The sequence below is a fragment of the Anabrus simplex genome, chromosome 2 (assembly GCF_040414725.1).
Source record: "Anabrus simplex isolate iqAnaSimp1 chromosome 2, ASM4041472v1, whole genome shotgun sequence".
Classification (NCBI taxonomy): Eukaryota; Metazoa; Arthropoda; class Insecta; order Orthoptera; family Tettigoniidae; genus Anabrus; species Anabrus simplex.
In genome coordinates, this window is record NC_090266.1 from 311,352,556 (window position 1) to 311,375,057 (window position 22,502).

The window sequence follows — 22,502 nt, forward strand, 5'->3', positions numbered from 1 at the left end:
TTCATGCACAAATGTATCTGTAATTTCCTTGATTGTCCTAAATTTACCCCAATTGCTACCAACTGTATCACAAGACAGACTGTTAACCTTCACTTGCCCAAGTGCGGAACTGAATCACACAGGAACTCTTGGTTTATGCAGGCCCTAAGATCCCTGAACAAAATTAGTGGGATGGTGGATGTATGCCACACATCAACTAACTGATAAGTCTTATGGCGTGAATGGGCTAGGAGTGGGAAGGAATCGGCCATTGCCTTAAAGTTCCTGGTGTGAAAATCGGAAACTATAGAAAACCATTTTCAGGGGCGCCAACAAAGGGGTTCAAACCCACTACCTCCTGAACACAAGCTCACAAGTGAGCACCCCTAACCTCATGGCCAACTCGCTAGGTAAACAGAAAGATAAATTTCCTTCTTTTACCTATCGGTCATTTCAAATCTATATATATATATATAATTCACTGGGGCCATCAAGGCCCACGTTAAGTCTTGTTGCATTTGCCACTGAATTTGGCCTATATATAAAAAATAACATGTCCTGATTGATTAGCTGGCCATACATGGAAAGATCTTCTAGCAGGCCTCGCCTTTGGGGCTAGATCTGACGGGCCACCTGTCAGGCGTGGCCTTCAGAGACCAGGCCTGCGGCTCGCCATCAACTGTGAGGCCAAGCCTGTCGTGTTGTGCAACATGATCTGTCAACAGTCCAGACCCTCCTGTTAATTGAATAGCTGGCCATACACGGAAAGGAATTGTGACAGACGAGGCCTTTTGTGACGCGTTCCGACAGGCTAGGACTGCTCGTTAGTGAGCGAGATCAGTTTGAGGCGTTATCTGCTACAGGCGAGACCTGTTGTCAGCGCCTCAACGGAAACACCTCGCCTCACAGATCAAGCCTCCTGTAAGGAAAGCATGGAGTGGACAAAGGCACTGCTAGAGAAATTTATTGAAATGTACAAAGAGCGGCCGTGTCTCTGACAATTATAACATGAGGTGTCGCAGTGTCACAATCATGCGTTCATCAGTATTCTCCTTTCCTCCTTATTCAGCGTAGAAGCTAAAATATCCACAGTAAATACGCTTTCAACCAGACTGTTCTCCAGTAATAGCTACGCAAAGGAAAATTTTTTTTTCACTAGTGGCTTTACGTCGCACCGACAGAGATAGGTCTTATGGCGGCGATGGGTTAGGGGTGGGCTAGGAGTTGGAAGGAAGCGGCCGTGGCCTTACTTAGGGTACAGCCCCAGCATTTGCCTGGTGTGGAAATGGGAAAACCATCTTCAGGGCTGCCGACAGTTGGATTCGAACCCACTACCTCCCGGATGCAAGCTCACAGCTACGCGTCCCTAAGCACACGGCTAACTCGCCCGGTAAACAAGTCATTATGTATGTGTTGTGTATGTTTGGTATTCAGCCCGAAGGCTGGTTTGATCCTCCACAGCTATGCCAACAGCTGTCATAGAGACGAGAACAAAGGGATCATCCCAATTAACGGGAGGGTCTTGAATGTTGACAGATTATGTTGCACAACACGACAGACTTGGTGCCACAGTTGATGGCAAGCAGCAGGCCAGGTCTCTGAAGGTCACGCCTGGCAGGCGGTCTGTTGGATCTGGCCCCAAAGGCGAGGCCTGCGAAAAAATCTTTCCGTGTATGGCCAGCTAATGATCCGTGACTTCTCGGCAGGCCAAGCCTCATCCACTGGCCTATCAAACCAGTTTGAAATCCTTGCTGATCGGATCTGCTGTACTTAGAACTGTGCAATGGACGTCGAAGCAGTGTCCAAATGGATAAGAGAGCGAGGCAGCTTTAGTCACATGCGCCCCATACAATACCCGAGAGGAAATGAACCGGCCGATTACAAGAATTATTTGCGAATGGACCAGATCGATTATGATATGCTGTTAGGTAAGCATGTATGGATTTTTCTCGTTATTACGTTAAATGTTTGATTTGTAATTCATATACATAATGATTTGTTGATAGCGTATTTATTGTAGCTTCTAAGATGAAGAAAGGGGATACTGTAATGCGACAAAGCATACCACCTAAGAAACGCGTGATTGTGACAATGAGAATTTTAGCTAAGGGGCGGTCTTTCGAAGAATTGAAATTTACAACAGTAATTGTAGTCCAGACATTTCAATAAATTTCTCCAGCAGTGCCTTTGTCCACTCGATGCTTTCCTTACAAGAGGCTTGATCTGTGAGGCGAGGTCTTTCCGTTGAGGTGGTGACAACAGGTCTCGCCTGTAGCAGATAACGCCTCATACTAGCGTCGCTCACTAACGAGCAGTCCTATATCCTGTCGGTACGCGTCACAAGAGGCCTCGCCTGTCACAATTCCTTTCCGTGTATGGCTAGCTAATGACTGACTGATTCATCACTGCCAAGCCAAAACTACTGGATAGAACGAAATGAAATTTTGGGGATACATTTATATTAGAGTGTAGATTCTCATTAAGGAAGGATTTTTGGATATTCCATCACTAAGGGGATGAAAAGAGGGGTGAATTGCTTAAATGAGCATATGTATATCTCACAATCTTAGACCTTTACAAACGTAAAAATTGGTATTTAGAATCTCCTTTAAAATTAGAGAAACACATTTTTTGTTTTGTTTTTGGAAAATCCCCTTAAGGGGGGTGACAAAAGGGGAAAAGGAGTTTGAGCACCTTCTATGAGGATACTTATACCTAAAAAAGCTGAAGATGGAACAGACATGAAAATTGGTATTTGGAAATCTCATTTTAAAATACAGAAACGCTCAGTTTCTAATCCAATTAATGGGCGGGTGAACAGGAGTGACAAACGGGGCAAATTTTTTTAAAAAAAATATCTACAGTATATCTCGGAAACGTACATTGTTACAGACATGAAAATTGCTACTTGGAATCTCCTGTAATAGTAAAGAAATACAGATAATTTATTTTCGTTAAATCCACTTCAGGGGAACTGAAAAAGGGGGTGAATTCTTAACATAAGAATATCTAAAACACATCTCATAAACTAAACATCTCGTCACCATAAGACCTATCTGTGTCAGTGCGAAGTAAAGCCACTAGCCAAAAAACAATGAACATGTGAAAATTGGTATTTTTTATCTCCTTTAAAAATAAAGAAATTTGAATTTTTTTGTTTTCAAAAACCATTTAAGGGGGAGAGGGGTAAAAAGGACTGAAAAGGGGATTGAATTCTTTTTATTGTGATAGTAATACTGGTATCTCAAAAACTGAAGATGTTACACAGGTGAAAATTGGTATTTGGAGTCTCCTTTAAAAATAGAGACATAGGCCTATGTATTATTCCATTATTTTCGGAAAATCCACTTAAGGGGGGTGAAGGAATTGAAAAATTAATTTAATTCTTGGTATGAGGATAGTTTTATCTCAAAAACTAAAGATGTTGTAGACGTGAGAACTGGTATTTGGAATCTCCTTTAAATAAAGAAACATGTATTCTTTTGTTTTTGAAAGGGAGGGGGGGTGAAATAATTGAAAAATAAGTTGAATTATTTGTATGAGGATACTTATATCTAAAAAAAACCTAAAGATGTTACAGACGTGAACGTTGGCATTTGGAATCTCCTTTAGAAATTAAGAAACAAGCATTTTTGCGAGAAAATCAACTCGGGGGGGGGGGGAGATTAATGATTATTATTATTATTATTATTATTATTATTATTATTTGGATACACATACCCCAAAAACTGCAGATGTTACAGTCATGATAAATGATATTTGGAAGCCCCTTTATAAATGAAGGAACACATTATTTTGTTTTTGGAAAATTCACTTAAGGGGAGGTTGAAAGGAAGTGAATGTAATTGAATTCTTTTTATGGCGATATATCTCGAAAACTGAATGTTACAGATGTGAAAATTGGTATTTAGAATCTACATTAAAAATAAAGAAATAAACATTTTTTTCTTGGCGGAGGGGGGGGGGAGGAATCAATGGGGGGTGGGAGGTGAAAAATAGTTGAATTATCTTTATGAGGATACTTATATCTCAAAAACTAAAGATGTTACAGATATGAAAATTGTTATTTGGAATCTCTTTTAAAAATAAAGAAACATGTATTCTTTCATTTTCTGAAAATTACTTAGGGGGGTGAAAGAATTAAAAATTAGTTGAATTATTTGTATGAAGATACTTACATATAAAAAATCTACAGATGTTACAGGCATGAAAATTGATATTTTAAATCTCCTTTAAAAATAAGGAAACACGTATTTTGTTTTTTTGTTTTAGGAAAATCGACCTAAGAGGGGGAGGGTGAAAATAAGTAAAGGATTTGAATTCTGTTCATGAGGATACTTACATCTCAGAAACTGAAGATGTTACAGACGTGAAAGTTGGTACTTTGAATATCCTTTAAAAATAAAGAAACATGTTTTTTTTTTTTTGGAAAGTCCACTTAAGGGGGAGAGGTGTGGAAAGAAGTGAAGAAGTTGAATTCTTTTTATAAGGATACTCATATCTCAAAAACTGAAGAGGTTACAGACATGAAAACTGTTATTTGGAATCACCTTTAAAAATAAAGAAACAAGTTTTTTTTCTGAAAATCCACCTAATGGGGTGAAAAGAACTGAAAAAGTGGGTGAATTTTTAAAATGAGTACCAGTATATCTACAGGATATGTAAAAAACATAACATGTTACAGACGTGAAAATCGGTATTTGGAATCTTCTTTAAAATAAAGAAACATGTATTTTTTTTGTTGTTCGAAAATCCACTTAGGTGGGGTGAAGTGGAAAGACAGATAAAGGTGTTGAATTCTTTTTATGGGGATACTTATATCTGTTAGACGTGGAAATAAGTATTTGGAATCTCTTTTAAAAATAAAGAAACATGTTGTTTTTTTGTTTTCGACTTGTACAGATGAATGTCGCATGGTCATCTTAGCCCTAAAAGGAAATACCACAAACGTGGTTTACAAAGAGTTAGTGGGATAAATGAAACTCATTTTTCCGTGAGTTTTTATACTTCATTGACTTCCAGATAATGTCTTAGTACAGTACTGAGGAATGATTACTTTTAAGAAATTACAAATTCCACGCAAGCAAAGCTGCGGGTAACAGCAAGTGTATAAATATTTTTCGGAAGTTCTCTTCTTACGTATGTGTTTTGTAAATATATATACATATCATAATAGACTGTTATGCCTTTCAGCATTCAGTCAGCAAGCCTCTGTGAATTTACTAAACGTCGCCACAATCCTCGATTTGCAACTAGTGTTGTGGCCTCATTTAGTTCTATACCTCTTATCTTTAAATCATTAGAAACCGAGTCTAACCATCGTCGTCTTGGTCTACCTCTACTTCTCTTACCCTCCATAACAGAGTCCATTATTCTCCTAGGTAACCTATCCTCCTCCATTCACCTCACATGACCCCACCACCAAAGCCGGTTTATGCGTACAGCTTCATCCATCGAGTTCATTCCTAAATTAGACTTTATCTCCTCATTCCGAGTACCATCCTGCCATTGTTCCCACCTGTATGTACCAGCAATCATTCTTGCTATTTTCATGTCTGTTACTTCTAACTTATGAATAAGATATCCTCAGTCCACCCAGTTTTCGCTCCCGTAAAGCAAAGTTGGTCTGAAAACAGACCGATGTAACGATAGTTTCGTCTGGGAGCTGACTTCCTTCTTAGAGAATACTGTTGATCGCAACTGCGAGCTCAGTGCATTAGCTGTACGACACCTTGATTCAATCTCACTTACTATATTACCATCCTGGGAGAATACACAACCTAAATACTTGAAATTATCGACCTGTTCTAGCTTTGTATCACCAATCTGACATTCAATTCTGTTGAATTTCTTACCTACTGACATCAATTTAGTCTTTGAGAGGCTAATTTTCATACCATACTCATTGCACCTATTTTCAAGTTCCAAGATATTACACTGCAGGCTTTCGGCACAATATGATATTAGGAGCAAGTCGTCAGCATAGGCCAGACTGCTTATTACATTTCCACCTAACTGAATCCCTCCCTGCCATTGTATACCTTTCAGCAGATAATCCATGTAAACTACAAGCAGCAAAGGTGAAAGATTATAGCCTTGTCTAACCCCTGTAAGTACCCTGAACCAAGAACTCATTCTACCATAAATTCTCACTGAAGCCCAATTGTCAACATAAATACCTTTGATTGATTTTAATAATCTACCTTTAATTCCATAGTCCCCCAGTATAGCGAACATCATCTCCCTCGGTACCCTGTCATATGCTTTCTCTAGATCTACGAAACGTAAACACAACTGCCTATTCCTCTCGTAGCATTTTTGAATTACCTGGTGCATACTGAAAATCTGATCCTGACAGCCTCTCTGTGGTCTGAAACCGCACTGGGTTTCATCCAACTTCCTCTCAACAACTGATCGCACCCTCCCTTCCAAGATGCCAGTGAATACTTTGCCTGGTATACTAATCAATGAGATACCTCGATAGTTGTTGCAATCCTTCCTGTTCCCTTGCTTATAGATAGGTGCAATTACTGCTTTTGTCCAATCTGAAGGTACCTTACCAACACTCCATGCTAATTTTACTACTCTATGAAGCCATTTCATCCCTGCCTTCCCACTATACTTCACCATTTCAGGTCTTACTTCATCTATTCCTGCTGCTTTATGACAATGGAGTTTATTGACCATCCTTTCCACTTCCTCTAGCATAATTTCACCAACATCTTTTTCCTCCTCCTCATGAGCTTGGCTGTTCGCAACACCACAAGGATGATTTCCTTTTACATTGAGAAGATGTTCAAAATATTCCCTCCACCTCTCCAATGATTCCCTGGCATCTATTATGAGTTCACCTGAATTACTCAAAACACTGTTCATTTCCTTTTTCCCTCCCTTCCCAAGATTCTTTATTACTGTCCAGAAAGGTTTCCCTGCTGCTTGACCTAGCCTTTCCAGGTTGTTACCAAAATCTTCCCATGACTTCTTTTTGGATTCAACAACTATTTGTTTCGCTCTGTTTCTTTCATCTACGTACCAATCCCTGTCTGCCTCGGCCTTTGTTTGGAGCCATTTCTTATAAGCCTTCTTTTTACGTTTACAGGCTGCTCTCACTTCATCATTCCACCAAGATGTTCGCCTTTTCCCATCTTTACACACAGTTGTTCCTAGGCATTCCCTTGCTGTTTCTACTACAGCATCCCTGTATGCCACCCATTCACTTTCTATATCCTGAACCTGCTTACTGTCTACTGTTCAAAACTTCTCACTAATCATATCCATGTACTTCTGTCTAATTTCCTCGTCCTGGAGATTTTCTACCCTTATTCGTTTGCAGACAGATTTCACTTTCTCTACCCTAGGCCTAGAGATACTTAGTTCACTACAGATCAGATAGTGGTCTGTATCATCGAAAAATCCGCGGAAAACTCGTACATTCCTAACAGATTTCCTGAATTCGAAGTCTGTTAAGATATAGTCTATTATGGATCTGGTACCCCTAGCCTCCCATGTGTAGCGGTGAATAGACTTATGCTTGAAGAATGTATTTGTAACAGCTAAACCCATACTAGCACAGAAGTCCAGCAAACGCTTCCCATTCCCATTAGCTTCCATATCTTCCCCACATTTACCAATCACCCTTTCGTATCCTTCAGTTCTATTCCCAGCTCTCGCACTGAAATCGCCCATTAGCACTATTCTATCCTTGCTGTTGACCCTGACACGATGTCACTCAATGCTTCATAAAACATGTCAACTTCATCCTCATCTGCACCCTCACATGGTGAATACAAGGACACAATTCTAGTCCTAATTCCTCCAACTGACAAATCTACCCATATCATTCACTCATTTACGTGCCTAACAGAAACTATGTTGCGTGCAATGGTATTCCTGATAAAGAGCCCTACCCCAGACTCTGCCCTTCCCTTTCTAACACCCGTCAAGTACACTTTATAATCTCCTATCTCTTCCTCGTTATCTCCCCTTACCCGAATATCACTTACTCCTAGCACATCGAAATGCATCCTCTTTGCTGACTCAGCCAGTTCTACTTTCTTTCTTCCATAAGCCCCATTAATATTGATAGCTCCCCATCAAATTCCATTTCGTTCGCCAAGTTGTTTCCAAGGAGTCCCTCGCCTGTCAAATGGGAGTGGGACTCCGATACTCCCATAGGTCCGAGGCTTGCTTAAAGTGTTCTGAGCTCTGTAATTCATGAAGCAGGATGCTACCCTACTTGCACATAGTCCAAGTGAGGATCTCTCCTCTAACGGGTTATGGACCACCGGTGAATTGTATAGTCCTAGCCGCCTGAACACAAGGAGGGCCACGACTCAGAATATGTCCGAGATGCCTACTCCCATTCCATAGCAACTGGTATCCCGACTCTCAGGACCACTTACTAGGCCACTCAGCCGTTGCCCATGGTTCACGAATTAGGACGTGACTACAGTAATCCATAAACATGAACCATATATATATTGTATATTGCTTACTTATATAATTATTTGTTGTTATTAATATGGCCTAGGAAATCTGATATGTGATAATATTTCAGTTTAGAACTCTGACCAGTAAGGTTCTGTCATCTAATCTTCAGTATTGCATGAACTTGTAAACAAATTTTCATGTGCTGCAGGTTGGTATTTCTCCCCTCAACATTGTCATATAACGGTATTCTGAGGCGCAACAGCGATTTATTATATCATATTTAAGTGGAGAAGTACTGACTCTGTTGATGATAAACAAATATGATACTGTCTCGACATCATGAATACCCTGAGAACTATTTTGGTGCAGAATGACAAAACTATTCTCTATCTGATATTTACCGATTTTGAGAAAGCCTTTGAGTCTCTCAATAGAAGAGTTATGTGGCAAACACTTCAGGAAAATGGTATCTGAATGTTGACAAGGCTGTAATTCTTCCTCCAGCACTCTTCCTACTTGTGTTGGATAGTGTGTTGAGGAGAGCGAATAGAAGTCGAAGATACCCGAAGTAAAGTCAAAACACCTGTAGGAATGACTGAAACCTTTGATATAAAATCTGGGTTAAGACAGGGTGGTGTTCTGTCTCCTCTTCTTTTCATCACTGTAATGAACGAGATTCAGAGAAAAGTTCACCAAACCATTGGAGGTAAGAAAATAAAAGTTATATTGTTCGCGGATGATATATGCTTGTAGGGAGACTCTAAAGAAGATCTTCAAGGACAAATAAACTCCTGGGCAGAATCTGCTAAAGAATATGGACTCATCTTCAGCCAAGAGAAAAGTGAGGTTATGGTCATGAAGAGATACGGGCAACCAATGGGACACATTGAAATGGAGGGGAAACAGCTACAGATGAACCATCAATTCAAATATCTTGGAAGTGTTATCTCCGATACTGGTTCTATAGATAAGGAAATTTCCCACAGAATTCAGGCAGGTAGCAACTTTTACAAAATAGTTAAAGACATAATATGGAACAAGAAAATACCAACAAAATGTAAGAGAGTCATATATGAAACTTATTACGTACCAATCCTCACCTATGGTTGCGAAACATGGATCATGAGAAACAAAGATGTTAGTAGAATCCAGGCAGCAGAAATGAAATTTGTCCGTAGCATGATAGGCAAAACATGGAGGGACAGAACACAGCAAGTCTCCAAACATACGGGTACACACAACAATAATAACAACCACATAACGTGCATAGACAAGAGAGGTGCCGCCACCAACTGCTCTAAAAACAAACCCTGTCTCGCAGTATATATAAAACTTACTGGAGTACATCAATAGTTGAATTGCACAGTACTCAATTTTCAAAAAAAAATTAATGGCAAGAGTTCTTACAACACATCCATATAAAGTATATCAGCCATAGAACATTCTCGACGATCACCTAATACAACTAAATTAGCACAACAACCACAAGAAGATTGAAGAATGAGTGCTACACAACATGAACTCAAATTTTAATAGACATTTTTAAAATATATACTATGTTTTAATGTGTTATAATTTTTCAAGTGTTTTATACTGTAGCCTATATGTTTTAATGTGTTTAATGTACTCATATCCATGTACACTAAATAGGTTTTAGTTTACTGTAACCATCACCACCATCCTTAATCACAAATATTTTAACATAACAATACTGCAATATATCTTACTTCCATTCTTCATTAGACATCCGGATGATCTAACGTAACATCATTGTAATTTTTTCTAATGACTATAAATGTTATGTACTAGCTGATGATGGCCATGATAGGCCAAAACTGGTACTAGTGTAATAATTCATTCACAATAAATAAGTATTGATTGGTGGAACACTTTTCTTGTCTATAAATTGAATCCAATCAATACGGAAAATGAAGCTTATAAATAATAATATGGAGGGAGAGAGTCCGTAATGAGGAAATCCGCAAGCAGGCTCAAGTTGTAAGACTGCAGGACAAAATAACAGTGCAGCGACTGAGATGGTATGGACATATGTGACGCATGGGTGATAACAGATTACCAAAAAAAAAAATGTACGATCTAAAACTTGAAGACAAAAGACCAAGAGGGCGACCAAGACTCAGGTACAAGGACATGGTGAAGATTGACATTCAACAGAGAGGACATACTTTGGAAAGCATTGAAGAAGGAGAGAAGTTCAGGGACCGCAACTGGTGGAGAAGCCTCGTTTGCCGACCCATCGCTTAAGATGGAACGACGTGGGATATGCATACAAGACAGCCTAGATGACCTTAATTTTGCGGATGTCTCCCTTCTGGTTCAACGGTTTAGAGATATGGAAGAGAAGATTAAGCGGCTGAGGGAAGACGCACAAGCTGCTGAGCTTAAAATAAAGACCAATAAGACCAAGGAGATGAGGGTCAAGAATAATGATAAATTGTCTATACATGATACATTACAGAAGAATGCTGAAGGTGAAATGGGCAGATCGAATCATAAATAAAGATACTAAATCAAATCGGTGAGAGAACAATTTGGTAAAATTTGACCATGAGAAGAGATAGAATCATGGGACACACCCTACGACACCCAGAACTTGTTCAATTAGTTTCTGGGGGAAGTGTAGGCAGTAAGAACAGCAGGGGCAGATCAAGGCATAAATATGACACACGGATCAGACTAGATGTAGTAGTTACATAGAAATGAAAAGGTAAGCAGAGGACAGGGTGGTAAAGAGAGCTGCGTCAAATCACTCTATGGACTGATAACAACAACAACAACTACTACTACTACTACTACAATATAAAGATACAGAACCAGTAGACTACTTCCTATGTCTTGGGAGTATTGTTACTTCAAGTGGAGAAATGAAAGGGCGCATGCAAACACAGACCACAATTTGCTAGTGGCAGATATGAGAACACAACTGAAACATGTCAGAAGTAAAAACCCAGGAAGGAAGTGGGATGTAACAAAACTGAAGAATGAAAATGTCGGGACTTACATAAGACGGACTGAAGAAAAGTTGGAAAACTCAAGAATATGGATGTACCACAGGAATGGCTTACCATCAGGACTGCAATAGTAAAAACCTTAGAAGAAGAAGAAAAAGTAGGTTAAGTCGGAAGGAAAAAAAATAAAAAGGAATGGATAACGAAGGAGAATATCTATGGGAAAAGAAGCTTTCGAAAAGGTGAAAGGGCTTTTGACATCTCGGGCAATCCCTATTGATTTAAGAAAGAGGTTCTCTACAGTGTTTTCTGTGGAGTGTAGTATCATATGGAGCTGAAATATGGACATTAAGAAAGAAACAAAGTATTTGGAAAGTTTTGAAATGTGATTTTGGAGAAGAAATGAAAAAGTGTAGTGGACAGATAAAGCGAGAAATGATGAAGTGCTAAAAAACAGTAAAAGGGACACCTGATGAAAACGATAAGGAAGAGGAAAATATCCTGGTTGGGTCACATTCTACGTAGAAATTGTCTTCAACAGAGGGTGATGTAGGGAAAAATAGAAGGTGGAAAAAGAGGTAGAAGAAGGTTTGGAATATTAACAGATGTCAAACATGGGCGAAGCTATGGACAACTGAAGCAAGTTGCTCAGGACAGAGAATCATGGAGGATGTCCAGTTGATACCTGTCTCAAGACAAATTCACAGAAGGAGAAGAAGAAGAAGAAGAAGAAGAAGAAGAAGAAGAAGAAGAAGAAGAAGAAGAAGAAGAAGAAGAAGAAGAAGAAGAAGAAGAAGAAGCTTTTGTTCAAATGCATGAAGTATACTTTGTCCTAGTGGAACCCTATAATTAGGGAAGTTACAACATAAATATATGGAGGAACAGGAACATTTCTAGGAGGACAAAGTTATGACTTTTTAACATAAATACACTTAAGAAAATGGAAATTGCAACACCATGAAGGCATTAGTCATTTGTGTTGATTTGCAAGATATGGAAAGATACCATGTAGGTATGTAAATGATCAAAGTTTCAGACCCATTGGATTGTTGCTACAGGTCTCCCCACGCGATTGGTCGCGGAGGAATCAACTCCAGTATACGGACTCTGGTGTAGCGTAGTTGACTTGCAGTCTGTGCAGTGAAGTGTTCCCCGTCAAACATGTCTCGACGACAGAGAAGAGCACGCTATCAACAACTGTCGCCGTTTGAGAGGGCTCGGATAATTGGGCTGTGTGAGGCTGGATTATCGCTAAGGACTCTCGTTGCACGTGTTGGCCGACAGGCATCTACGGTACAACGTGTATGGAAGCAGTGGTCAAATGAAGGTACCCACACTCGCCGACCTGGCACAGGCCCAACGTGACAGACAATTGTGAAAGACGATCACCGCATCATTCGGATGGCCCGGATGGAACCCCATGCAACAGCAGCGCAAATTTGAGGAGCTGTGTTACCCCACGTTACACAACAAACAGTTAGTAATCGCCTGCGTGCAGCTGGCTTACGAGCCCGTGTCCCTGCAGAAGGTGTTCCACTGACCCCACAACAGCGACGTGTAAGGCTGGCCTGGTGTCGAGAAAGATCAACATGGGTCGATGAATGGCATAGGGTCGTCTTTAGTGATGAATCGCACTTCTGTCTTGCCTGCAGTGATCGCCGGAATCATGTGCGCCGATGTACTGGGGAGAGGGGCCGCCCAGATCTTATTGTCGAGAGGCACACAGGGCCAACACCAAGCATTATGGTCTGGGGAGCTATTGGCTTTAATATGAAATCACAATTTTTGCTAGTTGTTTTACGTCGCACCGACACAGATAGGTCTTACGGCGACGATGGGACAGGAAAGGGCTAGGAGTGGGAAGGAAGCAGCCGTGGCCTTAATTGAGGTACAGCCCCAGCATTTGCCTGGTGTGAAAATGGGAAACCACGGAAAACCATTTTCAGGGCTGCCGACAGTGGGGTTCGAACCTACTATCTCCCGAATACTGGATATTGGCCGCACTTAAGCAACTGACTATTGAGCTCGGTGAAATCACAATTAGTGCTTGTTGAGGGCACTATGAGTGCTCGACAGTACGTTGATAGGGTACTCAATCCAGTGGTTGTCATGGTGAACACTGTTAATGGGATGTTTCAGCAGGACAATGTCCGGGTTCACACTGCACGCATCTCCAGAGAAGTTCTCCAGATCCCCGGACCTCAGTCCTATTGAGCATGTGTGGGACATGATGGATCGGCAACTGGCCAACCGTCCTCAGCCACCCACAACTCTGGAACAACTGACCCGTGCAGTGCAGCAAGCATGGACCACAATTCCTCAGGAAGCAATCCAGGGCCTTATTGACTCCATGCCTCGACGAATTCATCAATGTATTGCAGCTTGTGGTGGGCACATCCTGTATTGATTGTTGTCCAAACTTGCGGTCAGAGGGACCTTAAAGTGTAATCATCGAATCACAACTGAACACTCGTCCTGCATGTTGAATTGCAGAAATGTAGCACCACTCATTCTGGGTGTTGCAATTTCCATTTTCTTCGGTGTAGTATGTTAATACCCCTTTACGGTTGCAACACCTGAAAAGTCACCCAAAAGTAAGCTTACCATATGTGCAGGATTATTCCAGACAGTCCAGGATTTGATAATGTGTCTGCAGAACCATCCAGGTTTGATAAAGGTGCAGAATTTTGGTTGGGTTCAGTGAGGACAGAGAAATGCCTCACCTAGCAGTTGGCAACACTGATGGTGCCAGGCTTTCAAGAACCACAAACCAGTTTCAGCCAGTTTACCGTCCATGAACTACATGCCAGTCTACTGCTTCTTTTACCCATTGTAAGATTATAGTCGTTAGGACTGTTCTATAACTTTTAGTTTTGAGATTGGTGAGTGAGAGCTGTGTGTTAAGAGTTTGAAATGGGCCCAAAAAGGTGTGTGTTTAATGAAAAACTTCAAAACGATGACACAGTTCTAACACTGTGTGAAAACAGCATTAGAAATGTACAGTACCTGGCATGTAATGGACAGCTTACATTGGAATAAAAAGGGATGACTTGCCAGTGAAGAAATTTAAGAAGTGGTAAACATAAAAGAGCAGTAAGTGCTGTTTCAGCTTCAAACATTACTAATTATTTTAAAAGCAAGGTTGAAGAAGACCGCCTGTTAAACTGTACTGTAAAAGAGGCAACATTTGCCTATCATACTACTAAACAAGAATTGAGTTTTAAAACAAGTGATTGCACTTCAATACTATTTTAAAAATTGTTTGAGCTAAAATGTTCAGCACCTCATATAAAAACAGACGCCATAATTGCCAGTATAATATCTCTGTACATATTTCAGGAAAATAATATTAAATGATCTGAAGGGCATTAATTACGTAACAATCGCCACTGATTATTCCAACAAAAAAGACAGGAAATTGAATCCTATTGTTGTTAGGTATTTTAGAGTTAATTTAAAACTGCTCTATTTTTACAAAGTGCCAGATGAATCAAATGACATTCCACTTCCATCATGTTTTAAAATGCATCAGTCCTTCAATCGCCTGCCTCTCGCCCGAAGGCCCCGGGTTCGATTCCCGGCCAGGTCAGGGATTTTTCTCTCGACCTGAGGGCTGGTTCGAGGTCCACGTGATTAGAATTGAGGAGCTATCTGACGGTGAGATGGCAGCCCCAGTCTCGAAAGCCCAGAATAACAGCCAAGAGGATTCGTAGTGCTGATCACACGGACCCTCGTATTCTGCAGGCCTTCGGGCTGAGCAGCGGTCGCTGGGCAGGCCAAAGCCCTTTCAAGGGCGTTAAGCGACATGGTTTTTTTTTGGTAGTCCTTCAATCACAAGTAGCATGCCATCCGCAGTCCTGAAGATGGTTTTCCGTGGTTTCCCATTTTCACACCAGTCAAATGCTGGGGCTGTACCTTAATAAAGGCCATGGTCGCTTCCTTCTCACTCCTATCCCTTTCCTGTCCCATCGTCGTCTTAAGACCTACCTGTGTCGGTGCGGCATAAATCAAGATTTAAAAAATAATAATAATAATAAATAAATCATGTATTTGAAGCTATGGGACGAAGCAGACACATTTTCATAGTTGATCTTGAAAAGTGAAGATGTGACCTGGTCAGAGCTTCAAGAGAGTGCAATGGCTGTAAAAATTGAAGTGCCTGATTCAATTGAAATGGATTAAATATTTGATGTACGTACATTATTCTGCAACATAAAGAGTCGAATAAAACCTAAGTGGAAAGCCCATCCTAAGGAAGAAATGCTACTACTCAAGGAAAATAGAAGGACATGACTGACTCTGCGTCAAAGTGTACCACTGACTCTAAGAATATTTTCAAATTAGTGGAATTTGGGATGTGGTCGCAAGATAAGTCAGCACTAGCAGAAAGGTTTTTTTTTTAAATTATGGGTAATGTAGGGTCAACTGAATGAGGAAGACCACCCATTTCAGTTGAGAAGGAGTTGTTAAACATCAACATAAACACCAAGCTGTATTACATCGACTTCCATAAAAAGAGAAAGCTTGATCTTAGTTAACTAAAACAGCAGAAAACGCAGACGCAGGACCCAGTACAAGTTCAAATGAAGTATAAGAACGTTCAACTGTTACAAGTTACAAAAACAGTGAGTAGAATAAATATTCCACAATGTAATCAAACATAAATAGAGTAAATTGAGTTTTAGTTTTAGGTTTTATTTGTTTAGGTAAAGTAAATAAAGAACAAAGAACAGAAAAGAGGTTTTTCTAAAATTCATGTATTTAATTCATATAAAACTATTTGAATTAAAATGTTTTCTTCATCAAACAAAAATGTGTTAGTGATTTGGGCTGGGAATTTATGGTCAGCCTGCTAAAAAGACTACTGCAAGTCTAGATAAATCAGTGCTTAAAACATATCAACAGATGATGATTGGATTTCACATCAAGGTAAGATCTATGGGAGGAAATGAATCAGCAATCAATCAAAATCCATATAGCCTAGAGGAGAGAAAGTGGTGCTGGGTACGCTACACTCTAAGGAAGCCCGCTGGAGTCACTGAAAAGGCAGCACTCAAATGTAACCCCCAAGGTGCTCGAAAACATGGCCTTCCGAAGAAAACTGGGAGGAAGACTATTAGAGAGGAATGTCTAGGAATGGGAAAGACTTGGAATGAAATTAAGAGGTTTGCCAACAACAGGACCAGACTGAAGCTCCGAAGAGGAGCAACAAGTATCAAGTCAAGTTTACATGGTGTTAGGAATTAACAATGAAAGGTAATGACTTCACTCCAACATTTATGTTAAATCAGTTGCATTGCTGGAGCATGTTCAACACCTGATATCCGAAAAAAAAAAAAAAAAGAAAAGGAACGCTTGAGGTCATGTGCTCGTTACCAACATTATGGTTAAAAAAGCAGTTTTGTATGTATGTACCCCATATACGGTAATGAAAATTATCTGGACTGTGTCTGTTCATTGAGTGAAATAGATAGATAGATATATCGCAATACTCTGACGTGTCCTGTGTACCATAATTTAAAATTTCAACTGACTTATTCAACGTACACCTTAGGGCATTCATTGTTTTGTTTTTACATAACACCAGGTAAGTTATACATGTCCATGTGCCAGATGTTGTTTCTACACTCAAATAATTGTCCTATAAATCCTGTTAACAGTCTGAAGTATTCTCTTGATATTTCCTCCCAACTATTTCATTCATATAATACTTTTCCCTAAATACTTATTTCTCTCTCACATTCTTGCCAAGGCTATCCTTCCCAATATTATTTACCTTCAGGGCAGGGTGTAAACAGGTATGTAAATTTCTATAGAAGACCATATACCAAAATCAATCTATGTATTATCAATCAATCAATCACAACTGATCTGCATTTAGGGCAGTCGCCCAGGTGGCAGATTCCCTATCTGTTGTTTTCCTAGCCTTTTCTTAAATTATTGCAAAGAAATTGGAAATTTATTGAACATCTCCCTTCATAAATTATTCCAATCCCTAACTCCCCTTCCTATAAACAAATATTGCTGTTGCAAGGAGTAAACAAAAGGGATTATTGGCCTCAGTCTAGGTAAAGTATACATATTTCTCAACATACACTGTTCACCCACAGAAGGGAATGAATCCTATCAAACAGGCCTACAGGGCATCAGTAAAGAAACTGGGTTCGAAGGCAGGTTGGCACTCTGCATCTAGGTACAAAACACTGACAGAAATAAGGCTATTCAAATATTCATCAGGATAGGCTATGCAGGTAAACCACCTGAATAAATTGTTACAAAGTTTAAAATACTACTTACATAAAACTATTCTACACAGGAAAAGGAAAATTAAAACAGTCCAAGACCAGAGTTTAGGCCTATAATATATATTTTTTCATAGGCCTATAATCAATCAACATAGCACAAACCCAAAACTGGCCGATATGTGGTCCTTCAGAGTATTTCTTTGAAATGAACTATAGGCAAACGAGAGAGAAAACGTATATTAAAGGGAAGTAAAAGTTCTTTCTATAGGTTAAACTGCATAACAGACCTGTATCATGTATAAGTACAGTTTCCAAGAAAGAACCCACATAAATGATCTTGTACTAATGTAAGGTCATAATCATGGTAAGGGACACGACAAATATATTCGGCTAACACGCCCTTCGGAAAAATAATTATCTAATGATACAGTATTACTTAGTGCCCGAATTTTTAGTTAGCGTTACACATCATCATTTAGAAAGCCAACAGCAAAGAAGACCACGTAAGTTAGCTACGTTAATGAGGTGCCAAGAAATCTCCAATTTATTAAATAGCAATGTACAATGAATTAAATGAAAATTTGTATTCACGGCAAATTCACTGAGTCCTTAACATGCTTCGTCGTCGCATGGAAAGGATTTATACGATAGCCGGCATAAAAGATACTTTGGGGGTGGGGGCAAAAAGAGCACACAATACTGCATTCGCAAGTATCCAAATAGGATTCTTACCTGGGGGTGACAACATATCACCGCGAAATACACGACTTCGATACATGATGCTACTGCTAGCATGTTGCAATGCCTGATGTTATCTTAACATCTGTCTGTCCAGGAATCATAACTAATGTTCTTAAAAAAACACACCGTTATCACAGTTAAACAAAAACTCGTCGGGATGTCAACAGTGGAGATGAAGATTGGTAGCGGAATTCCTGTCATTACTTGCCACATGCCTACGTTTCTCAACATATAACACTGTTACGAGAACCAGGGCACAACCTAGCATTTCATCTCTTGGTTATGTATTATTGCCTGTTACGAAGAAAACCTCAAATAATCACTACTGTTTGAAAAAATGACCACTTGCAGTAGCATCACAGAATATAACCTGTCACAGAGCAGTAGGCTAGATATCGAAAGGAAACATAACCTATCGTTTTAGAATAGTTCAAGAGAAAATAAACTTTAGGCTAGAAAGAGGCGTAGGTTATAACGCAAATGAAGCCATATGAGATCTTTCTATACTACGCAATCATAAAAGACGACGCGAAGTCTGTACTAGGCAATATTAACTTGACGAAGGGGCACTGGATGACATTTGACTGAGCCTAGTTTCTATTGCAAACTGGCAGCCATGATAAGCCACGAGCTACGACCCTGGGAAGGAATAGGGACAGTTCATTGGTCTGGTCTGGACGGGGCATAGGGGTGTGAATTTGGCTAGCGCTTTGGTTTCTTCATTATTTGGGTTCTTTTGTATCTTAACGTAAAGTGAACGTATTGGATAGCGCGCAACATCAGAATAAAACTAAGAAATTAATATTACGAGATAAAAACCCCTTCGCAAAGCCGGGTGCAGAATTTTCACTGCGCTCACAACAACGAACAGGGGGAATAAACTTAGTCTTATCGAGCAAGTGGCTGTGCGGTTAGCGTTCCGTACCTATCAGTTTGCATTCGACAGACAGTGGGTTCGAACTCCACTGTCGGTAGCCCTGAAGATGGCTTTCCGTGGTTTCCCCATTATCACTGTTCTTAATTAAAACCACGGTCGCTTCCTTCCCACTCTTAACCCTTTCCTATTCCATCGTCGCTATAAGATCTATATGTGTCGGTAAAGCAGATTGTCCAAAAAAAAAAAAAAAATCCCCTCTCTCTTTCAATGTTAACTGATAATACAATTGAATGGGTAAAGTACGTTCACTTTGAATGTTCAATCCAGAGGGGGAAGACGAGATCGCCAACAATCGGCGACCTAGGGGTGACAGAATAACAAGCTCATAAGCAGGAACTGGTATACTTACACACTTTGTAATTAATGACAAGTCACATGCATTATTTTACCGGCAAACAGTTTCACAAACTTCATTCTCGATGGAAACACTGTTTCTTGCATCTTGCAAATGATGTCACTGCCCGCGTCTAAATATTTGTGATATGTTTCGTTATGATTAGATCATAATGTTTAGTTATGACCGTGCCTAAGGAGCAATATAAAACTTGCCGACGAATTTTAAATTTAATATTAAGTTTCGCCAGTTCTTACAAGGGGAGAACACTTAGGTACCGGGGAATTGCCGATCTTACGTAAATTTTGCATACACGTTAAATAAGAGAAGAATAACACAATGGCCAAAATACTTCTTTCGGAAATTAACTCGTGCGAACTACAGAAAACGTTAAAGTTTGTATGTTGAATTAACGCGTTCAGTTACGCAAACAGTAATCACGGCACTGCAGACATGCTGGGTTCACTCGTCTTAAGGCGGCTACTCCGTACCCTACCCGCAACTCGCACTTTCCACCAGGGGCGGTGCGTGGTACTGTTGCAGTGTTGCACAACTCTCAATACTTTTGCACTTCATTTCACGTCTTTTCTTCTAATATTTTAGTTTAATAAACCTAACATATATATATATATTTTTTGCTCTTTGTTTTACGTCGCACCGACACAGATAGGTCTTATGGCGACGATGGGACAGGAAAGGCCTATGAATGGGAAGGAAGCGGCCATAGCCTTAATTAAGGTACAGCCCCAGCATTTGCCTGGTGTGAAAATGGGAAACCACGGAAAACCATCTTCAGGGCTGCCGACTATGGGGTTCGAACCCACTATCTCCCGGATGCGAGCTCACAATCGCTCCTAATCGCACGGCCAACTCGCCCGGTAACATATATCCTAAAACATTAAAATCAACCATCTTTGGTCGTTCCCTGTACTAATGTTTCGTAACGGACCAATAAACGCTGCCGGCTTCGAATCAACACAGGGGGTTTGCTTTCCTACGGCAACTCCCTAGCGGACAGCGCGGCGCAATGTACCTCAGCAGGGACGAGCCTAAGTCTTCTTCTTCTTCTTCTCCTTCTGGGAATTTATGGACACTTGACGTGTCGCCCAGTCACAGAAACATAATTTTAAAACACGGTTCACTTGGTCTAAAAACAATGAAGTACTGATATTCACATATAGATTTCTCGAGGGCAGTAACGTATCCACAACACTGAGTCAGACAACCGTATATTGTTATCCCATTCAAGAGATACGTGTAAACAAAACACAAGTGAAAGGAGCAAATAGCTTACAAGGAAACAAATGCAATTGTAATGTTGACAACGTTAGGCAGGAGTCATCAAGAAAACGATTGATTATCTGAATCATTACAGGGGTGGGGTCAAGCAATATACAAGAAACACTGGCATCAGGTAGCATGCTCGCCAGTATCGGTCTCAGGGAATTACACGAGACTAGCAAGTTCCCTGCCGAGAAACAGTTCCAAATATCCCCGTCAGATTGTGCCAATTTGCAGAGATTACTTCATTCCTACTTTCTCTCCTCTCAAAACGGTAATTTCATTTCCATTTTTTTTTTTTAATTTACAATTTTTGCTTTACATTGCACCGACGCAGATAGGTCTTATGGCGACGATGGGATAGGTAAGGGCTAGGAGTTGGAAGGAAGAGACCATGGCTTTAATTAAGCATTAGCCTGTGTGAAAATGGGAAACAGCAGAAAACCATTTTAAGGGCTTCCGACAACCATCACAGCTCAGCCAGCCACTCAAGAAGAAGCAACGCCCAACCGAGTAGAACCAACCAGCACAGCTCAGCCAGCCATACAAGAAGAAGCAACTGCCACACCACCAGCACCCCAGCAGCCACCAGCACCGAGTTGTGTCATACGGGGCATTGACCCTACAACAACCACAAGTGACATCCTCGAACAACTCAAAACAGCAGGCATCCCAGCCCTCAGAGCATTCAGAATATTCAACAGGAACGGCCCGACATACATGGTCCGCATCCATCTCCCTGCTGAAGAAGATGTACACCACCTCGTCACCACCGGCGTCCGAATCCACTCTCAGTACCACCGAGTAGAGCAATCCCGCTCCCCACCCGCACCCACCCGTATACCTTCCAACAACTCCCACCGCCGCCCACCGCCACCCCCAACCCCTCCACCAGTCATCCATCCACCCATTCCTCAAACCAACTACTTTATACCACCCCTCCCAATACTAGACCTCCTCCGACTATTAGCCACCTCCATCACAAACATCACAACAACCCTCCACTTCCTAACATCCCAAACCTACCTCAACACCACGTCCAACCCGCAACTATACCACCACTTTATGTAAAACCTCATTGTAATCTCTATATATGTATTTGTAATCTCATTTGTATTGTAAACCTAACATGTATTGTAACTAAATGTATCTTTAGTAAAACTCAATAAAAAGCACAAGAGCAGGTACTGCACCCTTAGCCAGGAGGCCAAACACCCCCACCTCACAAAAACCTAACACAGCCCCTCTCTAACTTCAAACCACTCCAAATCCCCGAACCCCGCCAAATCTCCTGGCCAGAGAGAAGGCGTTACCTTCTAGGTGGCCCGCCCCTCCCCTTCGGGGAGGGGAATGAAAACATCCCCCTTGGTCCTTGGTTGTTCGAAACCACTATCTCCCGAATGCAAGCTGACTGCTATGTGACCCTAACTGCACAGCCAACTCGCTTAGTAATTTCTTTTCCACGCCATACCAGACCACCCACAATATTATCAACATCTTGTTTCAATGAAAAACAGGAGGGCAAATTTTAATTCAAGTGAGGCAAGAGTAACAGTGCCAGGCTGAGTGGCTCAGACAGTTGAGGT

At 40.6% G+C, this 22,502-nt stretch overlaps 1 protein-coding gene across 5 annotated transcripts in view; it reads right to left on the reverse strand.

Annotated features, from left to right (window-relative positions):
* The window catches only part of Pur-alpha (Purine-rich binding protein-alpha), an 876,587-nt gene that overhangs the window by 244,029 nt on the left and 610,056 nt on the right, over positions 1-22,502 (reverse strand). Inside the window, exon 1 of one of the 5 annotated variants that reach the window (XM_067140634.2) lies at positions 18,356-18,959. The exons of the other annotated variants lie outside the window; for them this stretch is intronic. Coding sequence (XP_066996735.1) covers positions 18,356-18,401 — 46 coding nt within the window. The 5' untranslated portion in view covers positions 18,402-18,959. Of the gene's footprint in view, positions 1-18,355; positions 18,960-22,502 lie in introns of those variants that run through there. 5 annotated transcript variants of the gene reach the window in all.